This window comes from Scyliorhinus torazame, chromosome 7 (genome assembly GCF_047496885.1).
Source record: "Scyliorhinus torazame isolate Kashiwa2021f chromosome 7, sScyTor2.1, whole genome shotgun sequence".
Taxonomy (NCBI): Eukaryota; Metazoa; Chordata; class Chondrichthyes; order Carcharhiniformes; family Scyliorhinidae; genus Scyliorhinus; species Scyliorhinus torazame.
In genome coordinates, this window is record NC_092713.1 from 185066048 (window position 1) to 185091173 (window position 25126).

The 25126-nt window shown below is 46.5% G+C and overlaps 1 protein-coding gene across 3 annotated transcripts in view; it reads left to right on the forward strand.

Annotated features, from left to right (window-relative positions):
- LOC140426737 (F-box/WD repeat-containing protein 11) overlaps nt 1-25126 on the forward strand; it is a 199468-nt gene that overhangs the window by 163085 nt on the left and 11257 nt on the right. For all 3 annotated transcript variants that reach the window (XM_072511862.1, XM_072511860.1, XM_072511861.1), the window contains 5 exons: nt 1743-1992; nt 5092-5210; nt 11991-12101; nt 12781-12859; nt 16365-16554. In XM_072511862.1, coding sequence (XP_072367963.1) covers nt 1743-1992; nt 5092-5210; nt 11991-12101; nt 12781-12859; nt 16365-16526 — 721 coding nt within the window. In that variant the 3' untranslated portion in view covers nt 16527-16554. The remainder of the gene's footprint in view (nt 1-1742; nt 1993-5091; nt 5211-11990; nt 12102-12780; nt 12860-16364; nt 16555-25126) is intronic.

Consider the following 25126-nt stretch of genomic DNA (forward strand, 5'->3'; position numbering starts at 1 on the left):
TTGGGATCTTTCACACCCACTCGAGAGGGCAGGCATGGCCTCAAATTAAGGTCCTATGTGAAAGATTCCTGTTCCACCTGTGCAGCACTTCCTGAAGTGGCAGCTTACTTAATATCCTCACATTTCTGGTGTGAGATTTGAACCCACAACAGTTTGACACCAAAGCCAGAGCACTGTGTTAAGTCAACTGACTATGAGGATGCCTTAGCCCTCTCACCCTGCTGAAGTGTAGGTTGACTGCCCCCTCTTTTACAAATAGATTCTTGGTTCTCACCAGGAACCAAGCTGACTAAGAAAGAAAAAGAAGTTCCATTTTACACACAGCAAGATTCTCAAACAATAAGTGAGATGAATGATCAATTGGAACTGAAGGTTGAAGCGATGATGTTGGCCATTTTGCCAGGAGCGATACCTCCTTTTCTTTGTAAGGGCTTTACTGCCTATCTAAACCAACTGCAATTGGCATCTCCCCTGAATACTGGCAAACCCCACAATGCAATGTTCCTCGAGAACTTCATTGAGACATTCGATTATGCCAGGTGCTCCTGTCCAGACTGAAGTTTAAACCGCAGCATGAATGTTAGCTATTAGGCCCAAGTATTGTATAACTGTATATCTGGAAGTGGATGGTGGCATAGTGATAATGTCACTCGGCTAGTAATGCAGAGGCCCAGGCTAATGTTCAAATCACACCAAGGCAGCAGAAGAATTTAATTCCAGATTTATTTATTTATTTGTAAAAATAAATTTAGCGTACACAATTATTTTTTTCCAATTAAGGAGAAATTTAGCATGGCCAATCCACCTACCCTGCACACCTTGGGGTTGTGGGGGGTGAGATGGTGAGACCCACGCGGACACGGGAATAATGTGCAAACTCCACACGGAGAGAGACCCGGGGCCGGATTTGAACCCTGGGCCGGATTCGAACCTGGGTCCTTGGCACCGTGAGGCAACAGTGCTAACCACTGCGCTACAATGCCACCTGTTAATTAATTCCAGATTTATTAATTGAATTTATAAAGCTAGTCTCAGTAATGGTGATCATGAAATTATTAACAATTTATCCTAAAAACTCAGTTCAAGGGGAAATAGGAATGGTGAAAATGCTGGCCTTGCCAGCGATGCCCACATCCCCATGGAAGAAGAAAGGAATAAAATGCTTGGCCCACATCATTCTGTTCCTCAGCTGGCTAAATGAGCAAGAAGGGGGCAGCACGGTGGCGCAGTGGGTTAGCCTTGCTGCCTCACGGTGCCGAGGTCCCAGGTTCGATCCCGGCTCTGGGTCACTGTCCGTGTGGAGTTTGCACATTCTCCCCATGTTTGCGTGGGTTTCGCCCCCACAACCCAAAGATGTGCAGGGTAGGTGGTTTGAACACGCTAAATTGCCCCTTAATTGGAAAAAAATTAATTGGGTACACTAAATTTTTTTTTAAAAAATGAGCACCAAGTAAGGCGAGTTCACTCGGTCGTAGGTGATCCCCCTTCTCAATAGTAGAACAGACTGTCAACCCTTACTGGGCAGACTACCACATGAAGAATGGTCACTGAGATGAGATACGTGACAGGTCAGGTTGCGTCAGTGAGACTGTACACCATCTATAGAAGCAGAGAAAAGAATTTCTGTAATATTGCTTTCGTTCACTTAGACCTTTTCACAATTCAGTCCAGTGTTACAAATTATGTCCATTGTTAAACTGCAATTCAGTGGCAGGCCCTAACTAGATTGATTTATTTCCTAGGGTCTGGGATGTTAACACGGCGGAGGTTTTGAACACGTTAATTCATCACAATGAGGCAGTGTTGCACCTTCGTTTCAGTAACGGATTGATGGTCACATGCTCAAAGGACAGATCAATAGCTGTGTGGGACATGGCCTCGCCAACTGACATCACTCTGCGGAGGGTGTTAGTTGGCCATCGGGCAGCGGTCAATGTGGTAGACTTCGATGACAAATACATTGTATCAGCGTCAGGAGACCGAACTATTAAAGTGAGTTAAAATTTTTAACTATCAATCACTGTTATGTCTCAGTCTCCCTGCTCACTATCTACGTCTCCGTCCCCTCGCCGTGCTCACTGCTCCCTCCCCTCGCCATGCTCACTGCTCCCTCCCCTCACTGTGCCCACCTCGCCCTCCCCTCGCCGTGCCCGCCTCGCCCTCCCATCGCCGTGTCCGCCTCGCCCTCCCCTCACCATGCCCGCCTCGCCCTCCCCTTGCCGTGCCCGCCGCTTCCTACCCTCGCCATGCCCACCGCTCCCTCCCCTCACCGTGCCCGCCTCGCCCTCCCCTCGCCGTGCCCGCCTCGCCCTCCCCTCGCCGTGCCCGCCGCTTCCTCCCCTCGCCGTGCCCGCCGCTTCCTCCCCTCGCCGTGCCCGCCGCTTGCTCCCCTCGCCGTGCCCGCCGCTTCCTCCCCTCGCCGTGCCCGCCGCTTCCTCCCCTCGCCGTGCCCGCCGCTTCCTCCCCTCGCCGTGCCCGCCTCGCCCTCCACTCGCCGTGCCGCCGCGCCCACCTCACCCTCGCCGTGCCCGCCTCGCCGTGCCCACCTCACCCTCGCCGTGCCCGCCTCGCCGTGCCCGCCTCGCCCTCCCCTCGTCGTGCCCACCTTGCCGAGCCTGCCTCGCCCTCCCCTCGCCGTGCCTGCCTCGCCCTCCCCTCGCCGTGCCCGCCTCGCCCTCCCCTCACTGTGCCCACCGCTGCCTCGCCCTTCCCTCGCCGTGCCCGCCTCGCCCTCCCCTCGCCGTGCCCGCCGCTTCCTCCCCTCGCCTTGCTCTCCGCTTCCTCCCCTCGTCTTGCTCTCCCCTCGCCATGCCCGCCTCGCCCTCCCCTTGCCGTGCCTGCCTCGCCGTGCCCGCCGTTTCCTCCCCTCGTCTTGCCCTCCCCTAGCCGTGCCCGCCTCGCCCTCCCCTCGCCGTGCCCGCTTCGCCCTCCCTTCACCGTGCCCGCCGCTTCCTGCACTCGCCTTGCCCTCCCCTCGTCGTGCCCGCCTCACCCTCCTGTCATGTAAGAGTACCTTTAAGATATGGGTGTTTATATAATGGGTGTGTATATAAATATCTGTAGTGAGAGTACCTTTAAGAAATGGGTATTTATTACTGCAGTGATGTCAGAGTGGGTGGAGCTGGGCTGTCTGTCTGCTTTTTACTTTAGTTTTTTAGCAGGCTGAAGGTGTGTTTTAGTTTTGTTTTGAGTGATGGAGCTGAAGCCAGATCAAGCAGGTGGACTGCTGTTCTCTCTGCCATCAAAAGACTATCTCTTGATCATTTGGTGATTTCAGAACTATAAATGTTTTCAGTAGTGACTTTAACCTGATGTGCTTCTTATAAAGGTTTTGTTTTTAAGTCGTATGGATGTTAAAACAGAAAGCTTAAAGGTTTATTTAGTGTTGTAGTCTTTGGGGGTTGTATTTGAATTAATGGTTACTAAGATGTTCACTGTATGTTTTAAAAGGTTAACTTGAGTTCATAGAATAAACATTGTTTTGCTTTAAAAATTACTTTTAATTTCTGCTGTACCACACCTGTGGAGTGGGCCGTGTGCTCCCCATACCACAATCTATTAAAAGTTGTGGGTCAGGTGAACTCCATGATACACTTTGGGGTTCTCTAAACCCTGGCCCATAACCCTCCCCTCCCCGTGCCCGCCGCTCCCTCCCCTCCTCGTGCCCGCTGCTCCCTCCCCTCGCTGTGCCTGCCGCTCCCTCCCCTCTCCGTGCCCGCCGCTCCCTCCCCTCTCCGTGCCCGCCGCTCCCTCCCCTCTCTGTGCCCACCTCACCCTCCCCTCGCCGTGCCCGCCACGCCTCCCCTTGCCGTGTCCGCCTCCCCCTCGCCGTGCCCGCCTCGCCCTCCCCTCGCCGTGCCCTCCCCTCGCCTCGCCCTCCCCTCCCCTCGCCGTGCCCGCCTCGCCCTCCCCTCGCCGTGCCCGCCTCGCCCTCGCCGTGCCCGCCTCGCCCTCCCCTCGCCGTGCCCGCCTCGCTCTCCCCATTTTGTGTATGTGTGTCTGCTTGTTCTGGCCTGCTGTGTGTCATCACCCTCCAGCTTGGAAGATTTACCATGGAATGAACTTCCTTTATTTCAACCCTGAAAGAGGATCTGTCCTCCAAACATCAACTGTTTCCTCCAAGTATCCTGCCTGACCTCCTGCTTTTCCAGTCCTTTGTTTTTGATCTTGTTTCAAATTTCCAACTCTGCAGTTTTTGCTTTTGTTCCTTTAGTCCGTGTTTGCTGCGTCACTGCATGACTAATGGTCATGCTGTAAATAACTGCCGGCTTCCGTGAAAAGAAGCCTGAATTCTTTAGTTTGTGTAAATTATTCTATTTTTAGCCCCAGTTGCCCCCTATTTATAGTTTTGCTGTGCCTGCCTGACCTGGTGCAAAGCTGGGTATACAGATATTGCCAGGAGTTCTGCCAGCTCAGCAGAACAACATCCTCTTCTCTCTACCCGCTCTTGGTTGTGTAGAACTGTCCTCGGTGCCTTCCTGTTCAATTTCACTCTGATCATGGCTGAGCAGAGCGAGAGAAAGAGAGACAGGAACCTGTTCCCTTTCCTGCCCGAGAGACTCACTGATGTCCTTTGTTTAGTCTGCCTCAACTTCTCCATAAGATTTATTTGCTGCAGAATGCTGTTTAAATGATATGAGGAGCATATTTTTTGCAATAAAGAGGCTCCTTCTCAAAATGTTCCCTTTTCAACACTCACTGACCTGTTGGTTACTTCCAACAACTTTTGTTTTGTATTTCCAGGAGATTTCCTTCAGTCTCTCTGGAGTGTTTGAACTGTAAAGCATGAAGATGTTTAGGTTCTGATCACATTCAGTATTCAGTGTACACTCTGTCTTGAGCTTCCCAATCTTCCATGGGTTTGTGATGTAGTTCTCCAGTTTTCTCCCTCTTTACTCTTTGGATAAAGTGGCCTTGGTGACATCTGCCCTCTGAAGGAGTAGGGATGCATATTTATCAGCTATCTTTAGTTCAGAAGCTTGGAGCTTTGGCTACTATTTTGATCTGATGTGAACTTGTGATGGAAAGTAGAGATTGTTTTTGAAAGGTTTGTTTTCTGACATAAGACATCTTTTGTGTTTATCTCTGCAGGTGTGGAGCACAAGCACTTGTGAATTTGTTCGTACCTTGAATGGCCATAAACGTGGAATAGCGTGCCTTCAGTATCGAGACCGGCTGGTTGTCAGTGGCTCCTCAGACAACACCATCAGGTAGAGTCTGTGGCCTGTTGAATCTCTGTCTATATCTGTAAATAATGATGAACACAAGGCTTTAGGGATAGAACTGAACAGTGGGACCACTTGTATAACCCTGAGAGCTGGCGCAGGCACTACTGGCCAAGTGGCCGTGTGCTGTCTGGTCCGAAATTGCATATGATGTGGAACAATAACCACAACCATTTATCATGCACCCAGATGTAACCCCCCCCCACTCTATCCAATCGACTGATCACTTTCTGAATACTGATTTGCCATTGTGTAATATTTCAAGTAGTTTTATAATGTGTTTAAACTACTGCAGGTAATTAAGAACCTGGTGCAGTTAGTTGATTTCTTCTCCACCTCAAACTAGTATTGATGTGACATTCCACCGGCACTTGGCATCCCCTGGTACCTTGCTGAGATAATCATTCTTCATTTGGGAGCCTGACACCCAATGCTGTTGATCTGTTTCAAGAAGACATCATGTTTGCGCTGACTGCTCTCTTCCTGGCATCCACATTTGAAGGTTGTTGGTTAACAATTAGGAGACCTGGCTGTGGGGGAACTACCCAGCCTCCTCTTGGCAGCTTTCTACAGTCGTGTGTTATGGACAGGAGGGTGGTTAATTTAAACAGCCATGATTTCTCTTCTCCCTACCCATCTGCAAACAGAAAGGTGTTCGTTTTGATTTTGAGTTCCCCCTTCCCTTTTTATAAGTGGCAGTGTATTGTCCCCATCCTTTAAACGTGGAGTGTTCTAATCCTTTATGCGTAACTTGCACAGCAAACTCGAGGTGAGCTAAAATAAAAGGGGTTGGTTTATTGTCACGCATACGCAGGTGGGAGAGGGGTTTTGCAATGTCTGCCCCTTTTGCACTTGTACAATATAAAGGGGGCTGAGGGAAAGGAAGGAGATTCAGGGTGTGATGAATGTAGAAATTTCACATATATTGTATTCTATGTAGTTGGTGCAGTAAGGGTTAAAAAGCGTGGGTTAGTGTGTGACTGCTGCAAATAATCCTGATTTGAAAGGCAGGAGGCACATTTTAGAGACAGGTGCAATTAAAGCATTGTAAAAGTTTGGCTAATGGAATTTTGTTTATATAAAGAGAATTCCCTGGGGAGTAGGGAGAGACATTGTGATTAGTTAGAGCAAGATGTAGTTAGTGGGATGAGCCATGGCTGGAGCAGTTGGGTGTTGAGGTTTCAGTTTTATAATTCAGTTTTAGATTGGAATGTGAACAGACAAGCAGCTGCTCTTAATACAGTGAATTTAGATCTGTATGTGGACAGACGAGCAGTTTGTTTCAAAACAATGAGTTAAAGATTTGCTTGTGAAGAGGATGGGAGCAATTTCTCAGGCTGGCAGTTTAAACACTAGTTTGAGAAGGGTAAGGATCTGCAAGTTGAGTCCAGAATGATGCCACTTCATCAAAGCGGAGCATCTGAGACATCTCGGTTAAGCAAGTATGCCTGGATCTGCTGACGATATTTAAAAGTGAATTTAGACCCAAGATGGGTGTTGTTTGAGTGGTGATAAAGATAGCCGTTATGAGTGTTTCATTTCATTCTTAAGCATTGTTTAACTAGTAACTGTAAGCTATTTTCTTTGAGGTTAAAGTTAGCAATACTGTGTCAGTAATAAAAATTTTTCTAATATACTGTATCACTATTTGCGCATGGAATCACTCCTGGAGGGAAGTATCCTTTCCTCGCAGTCTTAAATTTTTGTTCAGTATCCGAACAACTATTGTTGTCTGGCCCGGGATCGTAATAAGGGCCCGACCAAAATAAAAAAACAAGTTATGGTTTTGTGTGTGTCCAGTGTCCCGAATCAAAAGTCTAATGGAATGTTCCTTCAAAGGGTAGGTTGGCTGACTGTTGCAGAGTGATCCGACTTTCCAAAAGCGAGACTTCCTAAGACACGTGGAATTGATTTAGTTTTGAAAACGCACGGTCCAATGTTCCAGTAGTTAAGACTGTAAATGAGTGCCCGAATACTTACTGTTGCCACCCGCTTTTTTGATTTGATTTCTTGTTGCATGTACCGAAGTGCAGTGAAAAGTGTTTTTCTGCGGCCGAGGGAACGTACACAGTACGTACATAGTAAACACAAAGAATGACAAATGGTAAATCGACAAACCGTGATTGGTTACAGTACGGAACAAGGGGCCAAACAAAGCAAATACATGAGCAAAAGCAGCATTGGGTGTTGTGAATGGAGTTCTTACAGGGAACAGATCAATCCGAGGGGGAGTCGTTGAGTCTTGTAGCTGTGGGGAAGAGGCTGTTCCTATGTCTGGATGCGCGGGTCTTCAGACTTCTGTACCTTCTGCCTGATGGAAGGGCCTGGAAGAAGATAAAGCCTGGGTGGGAAAGGTCTCTGATAATGCTGTCTGCCTTCCTGAGGCGGCGGGAAGTGAATACAGAATCAATGTTTTGAAAATTAGTTTTGAATTTATCCTCCCTTCAAGAGCAATCCTTCCTATTTCTAAGATGAAACAGCTGGACATTGTAGCAGGACCAGAAGACAATTCGCAAAACATCAATTATGCGAATTCTTGATCTTCTCTTTTTCACTGCACTCTGCAGTTTCTTGCGATCTTGGGCAGTGCAGTTGCCATATCAGACTGTGATAGAGCCGGATAGGATGCTCTCTATGGCACATCTGTAGAAGTTTGTGAGAGTTGATGCAGACATGCCAAATTTCTTTAGCTTCCTTAGGAAGTAGAGACATTGTTGGGCTTTCTTGACTGTGGCATCAACGTGAGTGGACCTGGACAGACTGTTGATGATGGTGACCCCCAGGAACCTAAAGCTATCGACCATCTCCACTCGGAGCCATTGATACAGACGGGGAGGGGGGGACGGGACGGGACGGGGGGGTCGTACTATGCTTCCTGAAGTCGATGGATCAGTTCCTTGGTCTTTCTGACATTCAGAGATTGTTTTCGGTACACCATGCAACCAAATGATTTATCTCCCTTCTGTAGTCTGATTCGTCGATGTTTGAGATACAACCCACCACAGTCGTATCATCCGCAAACTTATAGACTGAGTTGGAGTTAAATCTTGCCACACAGTCATGTGTGTATAGGGGGTACAGTAGAGGACTGAGCACACATCCTTGCGGGGCCCCATCCTTGATGGCAAGGTGGTAACGCAGGCTGATTGCCTGGAGCTACTGCTTTTCTTTGGATGTCAAACTGTAACTGCCTATAACCTCCAACAACTTGTGTCACATGACAGAGACTTTAGCAGTTTGACTTCCTTTAATTAACATGTTTCAGGTTGTAAAGCGAGACCACTGGTTGAAAACCATTGTGTTGGACCAGGTAACGCTTTTGCACCATATTAGTGTCCAGGAAGGTGTGTGGAAAGTCTTTGTTTACTGCTCAGAAACTACCAGAAGCCAACATGTGATCATCTGGGGCTATTTTGCAGTCCAGCAATGGTCCATTTTGAAATACAGAGAAAAATAATAATTTTATGAAGTACCCAGGCTGACGGAGAAATGTATTTATTTTCCGTCCCATCTTGACTGGGACAAGTGTCACCCTGGTTCAGCATTCCCGATGTAGTGCGATTGTGGTGCTCGAGAGATGGTGAGTAAGAATAATAGAGGATGCTGGGTGGATAAGGGGGAAATCAGTGTTTGAGAGGAAGAAAGGGATTAGATAATGAGGACAGTTATGTAAATTGGGCATGTCAGTGAAAAGGAGAAGATCAAGAATTTGTATAATTGACTTTCGGCGACGGCAGGCGGGAGGCGGCCGCACAATGGAGAGCCCCCGCTCGGGAACGGCAATTTTGGGGCTTTAAGCCCGGTCCCAGGGTCCGCGGTGGCGGCAGAAGAAGGGAGAAGGCACGGAGGAGGCACTGAGAAGACACAGGAGGGAAAAAAACCCCAAAGAAAAATGTTGAGGGTGAGCAGAAAAACGGTGGAAAAAAAACCAGCTGGAGGTCCGTCGGGGAGTGGAAAGGTCACCGCGGGGTCACCAGGAAAAATGGAGGCTGGAGCACCAGGGAAGGCCACACTGCTTCCGGCTGAAGAAATAACCAAGGTGATGGCTGCAGAATTTGAAAAGCAGTTGGCGCAGATTGCGAAATGCATGGAGACGGTGAGGAAGGAGATGAGGGAGGCTTTGAGTGTGCTGGTGGAGGAGGCGGTTTCCCCGGTGAGGACGGAGGTGGCGAGCGCAGTGGCGGAGGTGCGAGAGCAAGGGGAGGCGCTGAAGGAAGTGGAGGAGACGTTATTGCAGCACGGTGATCAACTTGCCTCGATGGGGAAAGCGATGCGGGAGGTGATGGATACTAACAAGGATCTGCGAGGAAAAATGGAAGACCTGGAAAATAGATCCAGGCGACAGAACTTGAGGATTGTGGGGCTGCCCGAAGAAGTTGAAGGACCGAAGCCGGCTGAGTATTTTGCCGCGATGCTGGCAAAACTACTGGGGGAGGGGGAGGACCCCTCCCGATATGAACTGGATCGGGCTCATCGGTCGTGGAGGCCTGTACCAAAGGCGAGTGAGCCGCCAAGGCAGTGACTCTGTGCTTCCGTAGGTACAGGGTGACGGAGAAGGTCCTGAGCTGGGCCAAGCAGAAGCAGGTGGTGCAGTGGGCTGGAGCTGGTATACGTGTATACCAGGACTTTACGGTGGAGCTGGCAAGGAGGCGGGCTGCCTTCAACCGGGTGAAGAGGGCACTGTACATTAGCAAGGTGCGGTGCGGCATTGTATATCCAGCGAAGCTGAGGGTGACTTACAAGCTCAGGGACTTTTATTTTGGAACGGCGGAAGCAGCGGAGGAGTTTGCGAAAGCAGAAGGACTGTGGCAGAACTGACAAACTGAGGAATGGCCATGTGCCGATGTAACCTCATGATTGTATTTTCTTCTTTTTTGTATCACTGCGCGCGGGTGTAGAGATTAAAGGAGCCAAGGTGGTATATATTTGGACGAGGGAAGGGACGGGACTTTCACTTGAAATGAGAGTTCTTTGGGGTGTAGGTGGATAGGCGGGGTTTGTGCGCTAAAAGGGGATCGTTGGGCTTTCCTGGGGCCGGGCAAGTGGGAAAGGGACCCGGGCAGGGGCCTCCACGCTGGCCGGTGTGTGCCGGCCAGTGAACGGGAGTGAGGTGGGGGGAGGGGCTGCGGCCATCAGAGCCTGGCAGAACAGGGTCCAAGTGGTCTAACCGGGGTGGAAAGTTGCGGGGGAAGGAACCGAGGGTAGGGGGAGGAGTTTTACAAGAGGCAGTGGGCGGGAGGAGCTGGAGACCTGGGGTGGGGGGGTGGGGTTGGGAGCTGTGTAAGATTAAGGGTGACTACGGGTAATCCCTGATTTATTTCTGTCATTTGTTTATGTAAACATGCGGGTTGAGGTTTGGGGGTTGGTGGGTAGATGGGATCGTTGTTGTTATTATGGGGACTGACCTATCTTGCTGATTATTGTTTATCGTTGATGGATGTAAATGTGGGAGAAAATGTGAAAATGGAGGAGAATAAAAAAAATGTATTAAAAAAAAAAAAAAAAAAGAATTTGTATAATTGATGTTTTGCGAATTGTCTTCTGGCCCTGCTACAATGTCCAGCTATTTCATCTTAGAAATAGGAAGTCTTGAAGGGAGGATAAATTCAAAACTAATTTGTAGAAATATTACTTCAGTAAATGAGTTTTCAATTTATAAACCGATTCTCTAGAAAAATATTTGCAGCAGTTGAATGAATGAATTAATCTGTATTAGATTTCTTTCAGAAAATAAAATGTTGTGATTATGGATAGTTTGAGATAGTATGTGGTTAAGTTTGGTGTGTTTGTGAGGAACCAGTAGTTCCTGAATCTGCCCATTTTGAAATTCTCCTCGCATCATGTCTGGGTCTACTGTAAAACAGGTTGCTTAGCACCATGTCATCATGCAACACCTTCGATGGTAGAAGGAGAGCTAGATGGACTTTGATCATTTTTTCGTCTGGTAATCTTCACGTCCCTAATGTGCACAAAGTTTGCATTTATTCCGCCTGTTCTTCACTTTGTCTAGTGGAAGGATACTACTGAGTTTGACCTTGTACAAATGTCAGTTTTATTGTTAATGTGGAAATACTTGAGGCTTTCACAGCTTGGCTGCTCTTTTGCATCATTGAACTGGCTCTGTAGGAAACTATGCGGTGGGGGTGTACCTTGTTTGTATCATGAGCAGCACGGTAGCACAATGGTTGCCACTGTTGCCTCACAGCACCAGGGTCCCAGGTTCAATTCTTGCTTGGGTCACTGTGCAGAGTCTGCATGTTCTCCCCGTGACTGTGTGGGTTTCCTCCGGGTTCTCCAGTTTCCTCCCACAAGTCCCGATAGACGTGCTATTAGGTAATTTGGACATTCTGAATTCTCCCTCTGTGACCCGAACAGGCGCTGGAATGTGGCAACCAGGGGCTTTTAACAGTAACTTCATTGCAGTGTTAATGTAAAACCTACTTGGGACAATAAAGATTATTATTATCAGTCCAAGAGCTGACCCTGAACAAGCCATCTTTAGTCAAATGACTGGAGGAAGGGGAAGCCATGGAGATGGTTGTGGAGGCATATTTCCTGTAACTGGCAGGGTGGGAATTGTGTACTGACACTGGGAGTAGTCTCAAATGGAAAATAGTTCAATTCACCAGGCACTGACACATCCCACCTTTTGATGGGAATAGAATTTAGAGAAATGGATCCATTCACTGATATAGCTCAAGTGTCAGTCGAATTCTCTGTAAAGTGAGAATGTTGAAATTGTAATGTTGGTGTTCCCTTGTGCAGGTTGTGGGACATCGAATGTGGTGCCTGCCTGCGGGTCTTAGAAGGGCATGAGGAGCTAGTCCGATGTATTCGATTTGACAACAAGAGGATTGTGAGTGGAGCTTACGATGGGTAAGTAATCCTGATTATGGACAATATTTGGGGAATCAGCAAGGGAATATAGTCCAGCATGACATGGGGCATCCCCAAGCTCTCTGTGACCAATGAGATCCATTTGAAGTGCAGTTAGTGTTATATTGGCAAACCGCTACCTACTCCTGCACTTCTATTTACCTTGAAATGCACAGGCCTGGGGATCAGAGAGCACTGCGTTCTCATTGGTGGGTAAATCCTAAAGATGAATATCAAAATCTGCTATTGGCAACATGTAGTGCACAGAGGAAGATCCAAATGAAAACTGTAATATGGTCAGGCACGTTTGCCATTCCTTCCCAGGTCATGCAATCTGCTGGGAAAGGCAAATAGACCAGATGCCAAATTCCAAAAAATTTCCCTCTAATTCTCTTGTGTAATTAAATGGAAAACTAGAAATCCTGCTAATCTGGCTTGTAACATTGTGCTTGATATATTGATGGGTGTCTGTCACATCTAAGCATGTCCAGCTAATCTGTGAAATTTATCCAGTGATGTATGTAAATGAATAGGTAGAAGGGATAGCTATGTTTATGTAGCTGTCAGAATTAAAATCTGCTGTCCTTGGTGCACTGTGGTCTAGTTTGGCTCTTCATTGCTCAAGTTTTTCCCACGCCGAAATGATAACATATATTTTTGTGTCTCCTTCTCCCTCCAGCAAAATCAAAGTATGGGACTTGCAAGCTGCGCTCGATCCACGAGCCCCTGCAAGTACTTTATGTCTACGCACTTTGGTGGTACGTATACTCCTATAGAGGAGGCTTGCTCCCATCTGTCAGTCCGAGAGAAAAATAATTCATAGCATGTGTGGAGTGATCGAACTTTTTTTTTGGTAAAGAGTTCTTGTGCTCGGGATTACACTGCCTAAAAGGGTGATGGAAGCAAATTCAATAACTTTCAAAAAGGAATTGAATACAAACTTTAAAAGGAAAAATTTGCAGAGCCCAGGGAAAGAGGGACGGAGTGGGACCAGATGATAGCTTTTTCACTGATCAGGTACGATGAGCTGTGAATGGCCTGCTGCGATATATGTATGGTTGAACAAACCCCTTTGAACTGCAGCATTATGCAGTCTAGATCCTGGGTAAGGTAGTGCAATGGTTATGATACTCGGATTGTGTGGTTAGAACTATTGCTTCACAGCTCCAGGGTCGCAGGTTCGAGTCCCGGCTTGTTTGTGCAGAGTCTGCGAGTTCTCCCTGTGTCTGTGTGGGTTTCCTCTGGGTGCTCCGGTTTCCCCCCACAAGTCCCGAAAGACATGCTGTTAGGTGAATTGGACATTTTGAATACTCCCTCAGCATACCTGAACAGGTACCGGAGTGTGCCATCCTGGGGATTTTCACAGTAACTACATTGCAGTGTTAATGTTTTATTCTTTTTGTCTACTGTGTACGTTCCCTTGGCTGCAGAAAAATACTTTTTACTGTATTTCGGTACATGTGACAATAAATTAATCTTGAATGTAAGCCTACTTGTGACACTTGTAAAATATTAGATTAAGATTAATCCAGTGACCTGGAGTAATCATGCAAAGAGTGAGACTTTAGCCCCCATCATTTTAGAGGCAGTTTGAGAACTTTAATTCTGTCTTAACAGCAAAAATAAAAAGCAGTGAAAGCGACTGTGAAGCTGCCAAACAAACCCAACTAATATAATTTAGGGAAAAGGCTCTGCCAACCTTGTCCGATCTGGTCCTAATCCCAGTCCCACAGAAACTAGGAGTGAATTTGGAACTTTCCTGGTCTATCTTGTTACTTAATTGTTGCAGGTAGTGGGGTATTAACTGGAGATTCACTTCTGCCTCATTGTCTCTTTGTTTGTTTAATTTAGTTTATTTAGTTGCCCAAAAGAGTACAAACAGGAACAGACAAGCTCTGGTTGTTGGGTGAGGAGTTGCATGCTTGCGACGTGTAACTCTATAAATAAATATTAGATGTAAGGATTGGCTCTAATTTTATCCTTCTGGTTTGTATAACCTATTGAATTGCTCAGAAAGCTACACCAAATAACGTGTTACGCCAAACTATGCATGTTCATGCCTTGCACAGTTAGTCCGGGTCGGGTGCCATACAATGAAATGCAGTGTAAAGATCTTTCTTTAATATCTCGCCAGTCCTGGCCTTAGAATAGAACGCCTACCGCACCAAACTGACTTGCGTGATTATTTGGGTGGCACAGTAGTTAGCACAGTTGCTTCACAGCTCCAGGGTCCCAGGTTCGATTCATGGCTTGGGTCACAGTCTGTGCGGAGTCTGCACATTCTCCCCGTGTGTGCGTGGGTTTCCTCCGGGTGCTCCGGTTTCCTCCCACAGTCCAAAGATGTGCAGATTAGGTGGATTGGCCATGATAAATTGCCCTTAGTGTCCAAAAAGGTTAGGTGGGGTTGCTGGGTTACAGGGATAGGGTGGAGTTGTGGGCTTAAGTGGGGTGCTCTTTCCTGAGGGCCGATGCAAACTCGATGGGCTGAATGGCCTCCTTCTGCACTGTAAATTCTATGATTCTATTATATCTCCAACTGTCGTGTTACCTCTGAGCAAAATTGTTCATTTAATATGTGAGTTGGCCTTGCTCTTATCATACAAGGCCCTCTCTCAAAACTGGGAGAAGCAGTTTGCATTCCTTTAGTCTGCGCTCAATTCAAATCTCAAAATCCAGCAACAAAAAAATGAATGTCTACACCGGCATTCTCCCCACCCCGTTAAAATAAAACATTTTAAACACAAAATGTATGGATGCAGTTTAGCGTTGCAGCAACTGTGTTTTTCTTTGCAAAACCAAGAGAGTTGTTGAAAGTGGTGATTGCTGTTTAGCAGGGCATTATAGCCACATTGACAGGTTAAAGACTAACACTTGCTCCAGGGTTTGGAACAGACCAAATAAATTATGATCCCTGGCTGGAAGATGATGGCTTGCTTCATGCCAGAGCCTATCCAGCATTGGAAAGATTTGGAGAAACCATCACTCGTTAAGAAGAGCACTACCAGAGCTGTCGAAGCTCTTGTTTATTCTAATGCAAGAGTTGCTGTGGCTGCACCTCACCATTCTGTATCCAAACGTCCATGAGCAGAGAGAGGCTTCACACAACACTCCTTCTTTGTCCAACTGTGTGTCAGTACACCTATTCCTGTGTTTAAACAGCGCACCCATCAAAGTATTGGATGCACATTGGACCAAAGGGGAACATCGGACGCACGTTAAGTCATCAGGGGAGCTGCACCAGGCAGAAACCTGTAACTGATGATTGACAGTGTAGCAATTGTCTCTCGTGGGGACTGAATAGGAGGGTATGGCAGTAGTCCACATTTTACTCCCCTCCATTGGGTATTTCTTGTGATCCATGATCCATGAAAGTTTGTTTGTATGGGGTTCTGAAAAATGTGAAAAAGGTTGTTTTGCCGACAGGAGAGTTGGTGACCAGAGGAAAGGGATTAAAGGTAATTAGCCAGAGAACCAGAGGCGAGATGAGAGTTGTGCATTGCTTGGCAGTGTATCAAATAGTGACTTTAATAGGTCATTGGATATGTACTTGAAAATAAACATTTTCAATACTACAGGGAAAGAGCAGGGGCGCGGTTTCATTGGATAGACACAGATACAATAGTCTGCAAGGCCCTCCTCTGTGCAGTAAAATTCAACCTTTAGGAGTCTGCATTTCTCTGGTTGGCAGGGGATATTGGCAACATGAATTCTCAGTGTTATATTCTCGCTGTTAAAATGTCCTGAAAGACTTGGATCACTTGGGTATGGCACGGTAGAAGATTTGGGTTCGGCACGGGAGAAAACTTGGGTTCGGCACGGTAGCACATTGGTTAGCACTGCTGCTTCACAGCACCAGGGTCCCAGGTTCCATTCCCGACCTGGGTCACTGTCTGTGCGGAGTCTGCACATTCTCCCTGTCTGCGTGGGTTTCCTCCGGGTGCTCCGGTTTCCTCCCACAAGTCCCGAAAGACGAGCTGTTCGGTAATTTGGACATTCTGAATTCGCCCTCCGTGTACCCGAGCAGGTGTCGGAGTGTGGCGACCAGGGGATTTTCACAGTAACTTCATTGTAATATTAATGTAAGCCTACTTGTGACAATAATAAAGATGATTATTATTACAAGATGTCAATTGAATGTCAAGTAGAGGATAGTCATATTTTATCAGAATATCTCTGAGTAGTGTATGGAGGAAACCCCTTTTGTTTCCAATAGTAATTATTTGTGCATATTGCCATGTCTTTGACCCACTGTTTTGATTACAGGAGCACTCTGGCCGGGTATTTCGATTACAGTTTGATGAGTTTCAGATCATCAGTAGTTCCCATGATGATACCATTCTGATCTGGGATTTCCTGAATGTGCCATCAAGTAACCAGAACGAAACCCGTTCTCCATCAAGGACTTACACATATATCTCCAGATAACGGGATGCAAGGCTACTACTTGGAGCAGGTAATTCTCATTTCACTTTTTAACCAGCCAGATCTCTCGCTCTGCTTCCTCTCTTGGTTGTGAACCCACCCGTATCCCAAGTAGCCTGTACCAGTTTTGCTTTGGAATTGGGCAATGTTTGTGCGAGGGATGCCATGAGATAGTTGTTTCTCAAGGGGTGTGTGCGCCCTAGTTCTGCAGCATTCACGTTTGCTATGCTAAGACTGGTCCAACCTCCTATTCACTTCCTGCCAATACTGCTGCGATAATGTTGAGTGGTCCTGTTTGATGTACACTGCAGGAGTAAAATACCAGTTTGAAGACTATCTAAAGAAATAAACAAAGGTAATAAATATGCTTAAGATAGAAGAGCACCTTCTTTAGGATTAACACAAAGAAAAAGTATCTCCAGTATTCTGGATAAGAATTACTGAACCTTATTGAGACATTAGTAAGCAGTCACACAGGATACTGGGAGAGGTGCACTGAGTGACTGAAAGAGAGCTTGGATTGACGAGATATAGTCAGTAACGCGGCACTGGGGGGAGAGGGGCTACTGAGTGACAATGTGAGGGAGCTGGATTGACATCAGTAGAGGGGAGGCGGTGGCGTTGTGGTATTGTCGCTAGACTAGTCATCCAGAGACCCAAAGTAATGATCTGGGGACCCGGGTTCGAATCTCACCATGGCAGGTGGTGGAAGTTAAACTCCATAAAATATCTGGAATTAAAAGTCGATGAAAGTTAATGACTATGGAACCATTGTTGATTGTCGTAAAAACCCAACTGGTTCACTAACGTCCTTGAGGGAAGGAAATCTGCCGTCCTTACCCGGTCTGACCGACATGTGACTCCAGTCCCACAGCAATGTAGTTGACTTTTAAATGCCCTCTGAAATGGTCTAGCATCGTATTCTGTTGCTAACTTTCGGTTGGCTCTTAAATTGTAATTTGCTCTGTTTAACCGTTGCTCTAGAGTCGCCAGGTATCTTTATGATACCGCCACGAGGTTCAAGTTCAAGGAATGATCAATCACCAATTAGTAAGATTCAAATCAAAACATATTTATTATGCACAGTAAATCACTACTCATGCATAAACTCTACTTTCTAGGCTATTTCTATCACTAAAAGGCCTATACTTAGCTTCGGACTGGCCCACCAGGTCAGGGGAACAAATGGCCTTTTGTTCAGGTCCTGAGTCTTTAGGATTCAAAGCTGGTATGGACTGGTAGCTAGGAGCGCCTATCTCGTAAAGAGCGTTGACTGGAGAGTTGGTTGGCGGCAACAAGACCGGTCACTCTTACGGGTTGATTAAAGTTGCTGAGTGACCCTGCTAAAGAAGGACGACTTGAACTTGGGGGCTTTACTTTGTAGTCCCCAGGGGCTTCCCGTCCTTCGGGGCGGACCCCGTATCTGGTTCCAAGTGATTGGACTACTTTCCGATCACTTGGATCGATTTCTCCAATGCTGGAGCGGTTCCCTGATCACAAAGCGATCAGGGACCTAAATGTCCGTTGGCCTTCCTTTGTCTTGGCTCCCTGCTGGCGCCGAGGAGTCTGGCTTGGCTTTATTTACCTTAACTGTTGCCATTGTGCCTGGGAATCGCACATTACTATGTAGATGGCTGCTGGTTTCAGTGCTGTCTGGTTCCTTACAGGTTTCAATACACATGATTTCTGTATTTGCTAGTCTTTGCCTGTGTTGGCTGAATTTCCCTTCAGCCTTTGCGGTTCTCCATTTTAAGTCGGGAAGTGGCCAACTCGGGTGGCTACAATTCAAACATTTCGAAAACACCAAAAAGGAATGAAACCAGACGGACCACCTGGCATCGACCCAGGCACCAGAAACAACAACAGCAAACCCTGTAAAGTCCTCCTTACGAACATAGAATCATAGAATTTACAGTGCAGTAGGAGGCCATTCGGCCCATTGAGTCTGCATCGGCCCATGGAATGAGCACCCTACTTAAGCCCAGACCTCCACCCTATCCCCGTAGCCCATAAACCCCACTTAACCTTTTGGACACTAAGGGCAATTTTTTATCATGGCGTATTCACTTAACCTGCACATCTTTGGACTGTGGGAGGAAACCGGAGCACCCTGAGGAAACGCACGCAAACACGGGGAGGACATGCAGACTCCGCTCAGATAGTCACCCTGCGGGCTTGTTCCAAAGTTGCGAGAACGATTTTACAGACTAGTCAAGTAACAGCCTGACATAGTCATACTCACAGAATTATACCTTACCGACAGTATCCCAGACACCACTATCACCATTCCATGTTCTGTCTCACTGGAAGGACAGACCCAGCAGAGGTGGTGGCACAGCGGTATACAGTTGAGAGGGAGTTGCCCTGAGAGTCCTCAACATTGACTCTGGACCCCGTGAAGTCTCAGGTCTTCAGGTTAAACATGGGCAAGAAAGCTTCCTGCTGATTACCCTCGCACCGGCCACCATCAGCTGATGAATCAGTACTCCTCCATGTTGAACACCACTTGGAGGATGCACTTGAGGGTGGCAAGGGCACAGAATATGCTCTGATTGGGGGACTTCAATGTCCATCTGGGTGGTACCACCACAGACCAAGCTGGCCGGGTCCAAAAGGACATCGCTGCTAGACTGGGACTGCAGCAGGTGGTGAGAGAAACAACGAGGGAAAACATACTTGAGCTCATCCTCACCAACCTGCCTGCTGCAGATTCATCTGTCCATGACAGTATCAGTAGAAGTGACCACCACACAGTCCTTGGGGAGACATCAAGTCCTGCCTTCACAATGAGGATACCCTCCAGTGGCACTACCACCGTGCTAATTGGGATAGACTTCAAACAGATGTAGCAACTCAAGACTGGGCATCCATGAGGCACTGTGGGCCATCAGCAGCAGCAGAATTGCATTCAACCACAATCTGCAACCTCATTGTCTGGCATATCCCCCACTCTAACATTAACACCAAGCCAGGGGATCAACACTAGTTCAATGAAGAGTGCAGGAGAGCATGCCAGGAGCAAAACCAGGCATATCAAAAAGTAAGGTGTCAACCTGGTGAACCTACAATGCAGGACTACTTGTGTGTCAAACAGCATAAGCAGCAAGTAATAGACAGAGCAAAGCGATTCCACAAGAAACACACCAGATCTAAGCTCTGCAGTCCTGTCACATCAGGCCGTGACTCACTGGATGGCTCCACAAATATCCCCATCCTCAATGATGGAGGACCCAGCACATATGTGCAAAAGAAAAGGCTGAGGCATTCGCAACAATTATCCGCCAGATATGCCGAGTGGTGATCCATCTCGGTCTCCTTCGGAGGTCCCCAGCATCACAGATATCAGTCTTCAGCCAATACGATTCACTCCATGGAATATCAAGAAATGGCTGAAGGCACTGGATACTGCAAGGCTACAGGCTCTGACAATATTCCGGCAATAGTACTGAAGACTTGTGCTTCAGAATTTGCCGCACCCCCAGTCAAGCTGGTCCAGTACAGCTACAACACTGGCATCTACCCGGCAATGTGGAAATTTCCCAGGTGTGCCTTGTATACAAGAAAGAGGACAAATCCAACCCAGCCAATTATCTGCCTACTCTCCATCATCAGCAAAGTGATGGAAGGAGTTATCAACAGTGCTTGCCTGGATGAGAGCAGTTCCAACAACACTCTAGAAGCTCGACATCTTCCGGGACAAAGCAGCCCACTTGATTGCTACCCCTTCTACAAACGCTCAATCCCTCCCACCACCGACAAACAGTGGCAGCCTTGTGTACCATCTACAAGCTGAACTCACCAAGGTCCCCTAGACAGCACCTTCCAAACCCATGACCGCTACCATCTAGGAGGACAAGAGCAGCAGATATCTGGGAACCCCACCACCTGACGCTTTTCCTCAAAGTCAGTCACAACCCTGACTTGAAAATATATCAACATTCCTTCACTGTAGCTGGGGCAACATCCTGGAACTCCCTCCCGAATAGCACAGTAGATGTGCCTACACCACATGGGCTGCGGCGTTCCTTCCCACTTGGGCACCTAATTCCACACAATGAAATCTGCTCTGCATGCCTGTTCCACAGTGCATTTACTAAACGAACGTTCTTTATTTCAGTGGAGCAAGCTGAACTGGAGGCTTTGTTAGTTTCCACCCATCTATAGCTGCACATGTATAGAAACATACATAGAAAATAGAAGAAGGAGGAGGCTATTTGGCCTTTCGAGCCTCCTCCGCTGTTGATTATGATCATGGCTGATCATCAAGTTCAATACCCTGATCCTGCCTCTTACACCCCCCCCCCCCCCCAAATATCCCTTGATTCCTTTAGCCCCAAGAGCTATAGCTAATTCTTGAAATTACCCAACGCTTTGGCCTCAACTTCTTTTTGTGGTTGTGAATTCCACAGGTTCACCACTCCCTGTGTGAAGAAATTCCTCCTAACCTCGGTCCCACAAGGTTTACCCCTTATCCTCATGATGCCCCATGGTTCTGGACTCCCCCACCATTGGGAACATTCTTTCTGAATCTACCCTATCTTATCCTGTTAGAATTTTGTAAATTTCTATGAGATCGCCTCTATAATCCTAACCGACTTAGTCTCTCCTCTTATGATAGTCCTGCCATCCCAGGATTGGTTAACCTTTGTTGCACTCCCTCCATAGCAAGAACATCCTTCCTCAGATAAAGATACCAAAACTGCACACAATATTCCAGGTGTGGCCTCACCAATGTCCTATACAATTGCAGTAAAACATCCCTATTCCTATACTCAAATCCTCTCTCTATGAAGGCCAGCATACCATTTGCCTTCTTTACTGCCTGCTGTACCTGCGCGCTTTCAGCGACTGATGCCTGAGGTCTATAAAATAATGATGAGCATAGATAAGGTAGATAGTCAACATCTTTTCCCAAAGGTAGAGGAGTCTAGAACTAGAGAGCATAGGTTTGAGGTGAGAGGGGCGAGCTACAAAAGAGCCCAGAGGGGTAATCTTTTCCCACAGAAGGTGGTGAGCATCTGGAACGGGCTGCCAGAGACAGTGGTAGAGGCGTGTACAATTTTTTCCTTTTTAAAAAAAAAAAAAAAACAGTTGGACAGTTACATGGGCAGGATGGGTATAGACGGATATGGGCCAAATGCGGGCAAGTGGGACTAGCTTAGTGATAGAAACTGGGCGGCATGGACAAGCTGGGCCGAAGGGCCTGTTTCCATCTGGGACACCAAGGTCTCGCTGAATATCCATCTTTCTCAATAACCAGACATTTATTCACATTATACGGCATATCCTATGCATATGCCCACTTACTCAGCCTGTCCAAATCCCACTGAAGTATCTCTGCATTCTCCTCACAGTTCACCCTCCCACCCAACTTTGTACCATCTGCAAATTTGGAGATAATTTAGTTCCCTCATCCAAATCATTAATAAATAATGTGAATAGTTGGGGTCCTAGCACAGATCCCTGTGGTACCCCACTAGTAACCTGCCAATTGGAAAAAGACCCATTTTTTCCAACTTTTTGCTTCCTGTCTGCTAACCAGCTTTGTACCGACCTTGACACTATCCGCAAACCACCTTGTCTCACCTAGTATGTGATATGGTAACTTATGTATGGTCTTTTTCTTTGGCCAGTTGCTTTTTGCCTTGTCAAGGATATGGGCGGGAATTCTGTACACCAGTACATTGCATTCCAACAGAAACCGATATGGGCCTTGGTTGTAGTCATAGTCATTTTCATAGAAAGTGAAGCTACAGTTTTAAGTCCCCACTCAGCATTACTGCCTGCATCCCCGCTTCTCTTTCAGTTGTCAAAGGAAATCAAATGCAACTCAGAATATAATTCTTGACAGTTTTTGGCTAAGAACAAATTCTTCATTCTTTGCCGTTGAATTCATTTTCATTGCTGTAACCTGATTAAAATTGCTCCCATATGATAACCTAGCTGGTTTAACCTTTTACTCTGCCACTCCTGAATTGTGCTGGAACTTGAGAACATCTAAAAGGGAACATCTAAAAGGCCTTACATTTTGGTTTCTCTAATTATAAATAGTTGTTCTTCAACTAAGTTGGTTCCTTAACTAAAGTGAGCCCCAGATGATTGGTCAGAAATCAGTGCCTTTCTTTACCTGGTTTGAAGCTCAACATTGTCTTAAACACGCCTCTGAACCAGATGGATGGGCCACTATCGTGATTCTATTTGATGAATGATGTATGGTTGAGTTACTCTTTATCATAGAAGGCAGATGCGGTTACATGTCTGTAGCCTGAGGTTATTAATATGTGTGGTGAACACTCCATTGTGGAATATGTTTTCTATCTTTACTGGAAGTGTTTTGTGCATTTGGAGTTGCCTTTATAGTGCATATTCAAAATCATCACTCACACTGTGGACGCTCCATCGGAAACAGTGCACAATAGGCATAGGACCATACAAGAACATATTGTCCCTTTGTATGAAAACATTATGTTTATTCATTCTTAACATCCTGCACACTGGGAATAGGCAAAGCTGATGCAACATTTTGTAAACCAAGGGAAAGGTAGGAGAAAAGAGGAATTGAAAAGGACAAGATGTTCTTCCATGGGTGACTGTTCCCTTTGATCTTGTAAGTTTCTCTGATGTCAGCTTGAGCCTTCCCAACCTTGCAATAGATAATGGAAGCATTCTGACATTAAAGCAACTTTTGGTAACATTTCTACTGCGTTTTCATTGAAGGTTTGTCCACTTTTGTGTCATTTGTTTGTGTCATTTCATGGGTGAAATGAAAGATTAAAACATTCTCAGGCTTCAAACACTGCACCAAATGAACATGTGAACTAACCATGGCCTTTAATGTTCCTCCAAGTACAATGTGGTAATATATCACTTTCAACTCGGCCTTTCAGCCCATGCCTATTGGGAAGAGACTGGATCCTCACTCAGCTCGGACGTCATTACAAAGTCACCACATTTCACAGACCAGTGAGTCAGACCAGTGTTGTATTGGTCTTGAAGAGACTAATCATTGACACCGATTCTCTCTCATATCTTAGGTCAGCCGTCTACCTTTAGCAGTGATATAACTTGCATTTGTATAGCACCTATGACATTGTAAACTTCCCTTAGGCACTTCACAGGAGGGTCGTCAAAGAAAAAACTGAGTCGCATGAGGAGATATTAAGATAGATTTGTTTTTATAATTTACGTCTTTAAGGGGAGTGGAGAGGTGAAAGGTTTACGGAGGCAATCCCAGAGTTTAGGACCTGGGCACCTGAAACAAACCCTGCCTCAAAGGTTTAATGATCAGATTCTTAAGCATACTCTTTAAAGAAGAAAAGTTCAAGTTGACAACATTGCTTCAATTCAATTCACTCAGGCAATTTACTGAGTGGGGGCAGTCTCGTACAACAAATCACAATCTTACTTTCATGGAGTCACTTGTTTGTGTCAATGATTCAGACTCTAGAATTGTAGGTGCCAGTGAATTGATCTTCCTTCGCTTTTGTCAACATTTCACCCTACCAGCAGTTTTACATGTTTCTGGAGTTTGCCTGACGCAAAGAAAAAGATTGAATAACAGCAGTTGCTTGTGGAATCTCAAATGTAAGGTTTGTTAGTAGAATTGCCTTGCACAAAAAACAACATTACTGCTACTTTCTTCACCATTCTCTCTTCACTGTTCGATAAGGCTCAGCTCAAGATCTGAGGTAGAGGCTTGAGATATAAAATGGTCTTTAGGACATTTGCCTGCAACAGGAAACTCTTTCTCTGTCTCTACAGGATGAGCAGGCAACTGAGAATAGTTATAGTCAGAATTTTACAGCACAGAAAGAGGCCCATCGTGTCTGTGCCGGCCATAAAGCCCCTACCAATTCTAATCTCATTTTCCAGCACTTGGCCTGTAACCTTACGCGATGGTGTTTCAAGTGCTCATCTAAATGTTTCTTAAAATGATGCGAGTGTTCCCCCCTCTACCACCCTCTCAGTCAGTGAGTTCCACATTCCCACCATCCTCTGGGTGAAAAGGTTTCTCCTCCAGGCCCCTCTAAATCTCCTGCCCCTTACCTTAAATCTATGCCCCCTGGATATTGACCTCTCTACTCGGGGAAAAGTTTCTTCCTGTCTATGTCCTTCATAATTTTGTACACCTCAATCGGGTCCCCCTTCAACCTTCTCTACTCCAAGGAAAGCAAACCCAGCCTAACCAGCCCCTCTTCTTGGCTGAAACGCTCCAGCCTGTGCAACACCACAGCGCATCTCCTCTGCACCCTTTTTAGTGCAGTCATATCCTTCCTGTAGTGTGGCGATCAGAACTTCACACAGTAGCCTAATTAGTGTTTTATACAGCTCTAGCATAACCTCCCTGCTCTTGTATTCTATGCCTCAGTGAATAAAGGCCAGTATCCTATTTGCCTTCTTAATAAAGGCCAGGATCACAGATGCCTTAATGGATTTAAAAAAATTTAAAAAATTCTGTTTAACTGGATTTGGGCTTCACTGGCTAGGCCAGCATTTGCCCATCCCTAATTGCCGTTGAGAAGGTGATGGTGAACTGCCTTAGTGTAACGCTGCAGTCCATGTGGTGTAGGTACACCCACGATTATTAGGGAGGGAGTTCCAGG